The 3691-nt window shown below is 37.3% G+C and overlaps 1 protein-coding gene across 1 annotated transcript; it reads right to left on the bottom strand.

Moving 5' to 3' along the window:
- Positions 1–606: 606 nt before the first annotated feature.
- LOC124551107 lies at positions 607–3470 on the bottom strand. Its single transcript, XM_047126045.1, has 2 exons — positions 1586–3470; positions 607–1064 (listed from the first exon to the last, which is right to left on the bottom strand). The coding sequence occupies exon 2, from the start codon at positions 998–1000 to the stop codon at positions 698–700; it is 303 nt and encodes a 100-aa protein (XP_046982001.1). The 5' UTR covers positions 1001–1064; positions 1586–3470; the 3' UTR covers positions 607–697.
- Between the last annotated feature and the right edge of the window lie 221 nt (positions 3471–3691).

Raw genomic sequence — 3691 nt, 5'->3', positions numbered from 1 at the left:
TTATTATTATCTTTGTTTGCTATCAATGTTAGCAGATTGTTCTTGTGAAACCTTTGTGTGTGTTGTTTTTCTATGTGTTTTCGTCTTTGTCATACGTATGCAACGTTTCTATATCCGCCATATTGGAATTGTCGTTTCCGCTATATTTGTGACGTCATGGGTCAAAGCCGACGGGTTAGATCGGACGCTTCCGTATTTCCCTAAAAATGGGAGTTGTAGTGTAAGTGCACATAAATTGTGGAGTCATACTTTCACTTTTAGACTGGTTTACTTTTCTAAACACACTGCCAGCAGTGTGTCTTCAATGTACACATGAGTTGTGCAACTACTTTTACAACTTTCACTAATGAGATTTTAAAAGTTTGGTCCCAGAGTTATGGCACAAAAATATTACAGCATTTAATTTAGCATGTATCACTTTCACTTTTATTATGCAACTCACACCAATGATGGAAAATTACAAGAAAATATGACTAATACTACCCACACCTTACCATTGTTCTTCATACTGATGGTATTTAATGTGATTTGGTAGCACAAAGGTACATAACTGCTGCTGCTGACAGTATTTTGAGAAGCCACACATATGAATAGGCTACTCTCAGATCTCTAGGGGTTGATAAGAAAATAAGTTTCTCTGTGGGTTCCATGAAAGAATGAGTAGATAAACAAAAAACAACTGGAATTCACACACCATTTATTGATTGAGAACAGCCTCATATAAGAGTTGGAGAATTTGTTGTGTAACTAACATTCTTGTTTCGTGACTTCTAATGGCCTTCATCTCAGTGGCCAAATATTTCACAAATGTATCATCATCACTATTAGTCTGTAATCTTTCAGCTATTAATTGAAGAGCACTTGAATAGCTCCCTTCCTCACTCAATTTCCTTCTTTTTGGTGTAGAATTATTTGCTGCACCACTCTGTGCTATACTCAATGTAGTTGCTTGCGAAAGTACTTCAGCTATTACTTCAGTTTCTTCATTGAAGTCTATCATTCTCCACCATCACATCATGTGTGGAAGCTCGCACAGCATTATTATCAACTGAGCTTTCATCCACCTGAAATACATAAAACAACTCAGATAAAAGTATCCAGCTTTGTATTTTAGGGTGGTGTAAACAAAAATTACTTTATATGAGCATGTAACAAATTCACATTGATATCAGAAACCACCAGCAGCAAAAGAATGCATTAGGATGGGTTAGATATGTTGCCAGACAACATCCCAATCATATTTTAAAAAATATTAAGACGGAAACTCCAAATCAAGATTAGTTGAAAGTAGTAATCATTACACTACTCCTACTGGTGAGATTTAAAATCAACCAATAAACAACAGTACCACGTAACAGGTTAAAAAGAGGCCTATGCAAACTTGACAGTGAAATACAGACACTTCAACGCAATTACAGATTCACTTTCAAAGGTGAAACACATCTATGTCCAAAAACCCCAAATAGCATGCAATTCGAACGTAACTACATGAATAACGGGGAAATATTTCCATGCAGTTCAGTTCACAGTGCTTTTCAAAATACCAAACACTAGGACAAAATAGGTTTTAAGTAAATGTACAAACCTGAAAACTATAACTGTTTTCAGTTGATGGTGAGGATGACGACGATAATGGTGTTGCCAGGCTATTGCGAGGATGTAGTGTTCTTGCAGAAATTCTAACCTATGAAAGTACCATAAAGCTGGCGTATACATCTGGAAAACGATTGAAAACAAACTATGAAATGTGCCGTACGGTACTTCTTTCCCAGGTTAGAGTGTACTCTCGAACACTAGTATTAAAGTTATTGGAAATTACCAAGTTATTAATAATCCACTAGATGAGCGGTGAATACTTACATTATCTGTTCCAACTCCGCTTCTCATATTCTCTTTCCTTTTTCTATTCTGAACATTGTACATGTTCCTCATGTTGTAGAACTTTGTTTGGCAATCCTTTGGACTGTCTTCTGCAGATGTAGCAGTTCTTAAGTGAATATTGTGCTTTGTGATATGAGGATACACTTTGTTAAGCACATACAGAAATGTATGCTCATCCATTATTAAGTAATAGATGTACGACTTTACGTCCTCCACTATAAGCTCACTAACTAGTTTTGTTGAATGCTTTTATCGTGTCGTCGTAAAACCCATGACTTCACCCAGGTGTGTTTCCTTTATTTCCGCATGTGCACACAGTGCAACTGTGGTAGATGCAACTGCTGCGGTTAATAAGTTGTTGTTATCAGCCATCTTTACCATTGACGAAAAATACCCCTTCTGCCGCTACGTCAAAGAACTTTATCAAATATATTTGACCATGGAGTACCTCCATGTAATTGACGGAATATTTGATCAGAACTTTATCAAATTTCTTTGTCAAAGATTTGATTAGTGTAATAACCGGCCTCGAAATATCGCAGAACTTATTTTGTGTTTCACGTTAGAAAAATGGCTCCTCAACGTGAAATAGCAGGAAGTGACGCTACAAAATTCGTAGAGCACCACGTCAACCGTTAGCTATTTCTTACTGTGTGCCCCCGCCTTAATGTATTCCGTTGTTGGATACTTTCTTTCATTCTTCCAAATTGCCGGCACTCTTTTTCGGTAGATCATCCATGTTTTGTTTCGATTTCAGCTGCATATTTTCGTACTTCAGGCCGTCGTTTTCTCTTCTGAGGCTGTTGATTACACACTGAAAACTTGAAATACATTCATTATATTTAGCGATTTCACTTCGCACTGCACACACGCTATCTTTTTAACTGCATCGCTATAATTCATTATAGCAGCAAAATCGCGTACACCCATATTCGCCGCCATCTTAACCCATGGCCTGTTATAGATGGTTCACAGAGGAGGCAAGGTAACCAGGTAAATCAATCTTACAAGAAATTACTCTGTACTGTGCCAGTCACCTAACCTCACTTCCCATTTACGGGTCAGACCAGTAACTTACCCATCTCTCTCAGTCACTAAAACCTGATAAACGGAGGCGGTCACGTTCGCTACATCTGAACAAATCAAATGAATCACTATATTAAAAGAAGCCCCCACAGAAGAAATTTGTGAGTATGGCAGAAGCTGTCTACTAATTTGAGACAAGTACACCAGAGAGATTCCAATATCTCAACTCTCATATTTCACCCATGCGGCGGCACACTGAAAGTCTGAAAGAGATAGCCACGGGGGTGAAAGCTATACTGGCGAAGAGGCAACAAGCCACGTAGTTCCATTCCAGACCATTAGAGGCGCTAGGGGACAAACGAAGCTGGAATTGACCAATGAGAGCTGTCTGAACTCCAATGGTGGTTGTTTTGAAATATTCTATCGCCTTGCTCTGCACTGAAGTCTGTGGTCCTCGGTTACAGTCGTCTTTGTATCTGTTTCATATTTACATACTACTCATCTTCATTATAAACAGATTTTTTACATTAAATTCATAAAGTTCTCCATGGAATTGAAGAGATTTCTTGCTGAAAAATGTTCACAATTAATTGTAAGGTAAGACATTTAATTTTTCATTAAATAATCTCGTAACCTATAAATGAAATGTATTCTCTTCTATCATGAATTAAGCAGTGTGGTTTCCGTTGTTTATTTAAATAACTTTGATATGTCTGTAGTAGTTTTATTTAATGAAGACTTATGTTTTTTTTCAGAATATTCAACACAACAGATTGACGGTGAA

Source organism: Schistocerca americana, chromosome 9 (assembly GCF_021461395.2).
Source record: "Schistocerca americana isolate TAMUIC-IGC-003095 chromosome 9, iqSchAmer2.1, whole genome shotgun sequence".
Lineage (NCBI taxonomy): Eukaryota > Metazoa > Arthropoda > Insecta > Orthoptera > Acrididae > Schistocerca > Schistocerca americana.
This window is presented reverse-complemented; position numbering and strand designations above follow the sequence as displayed.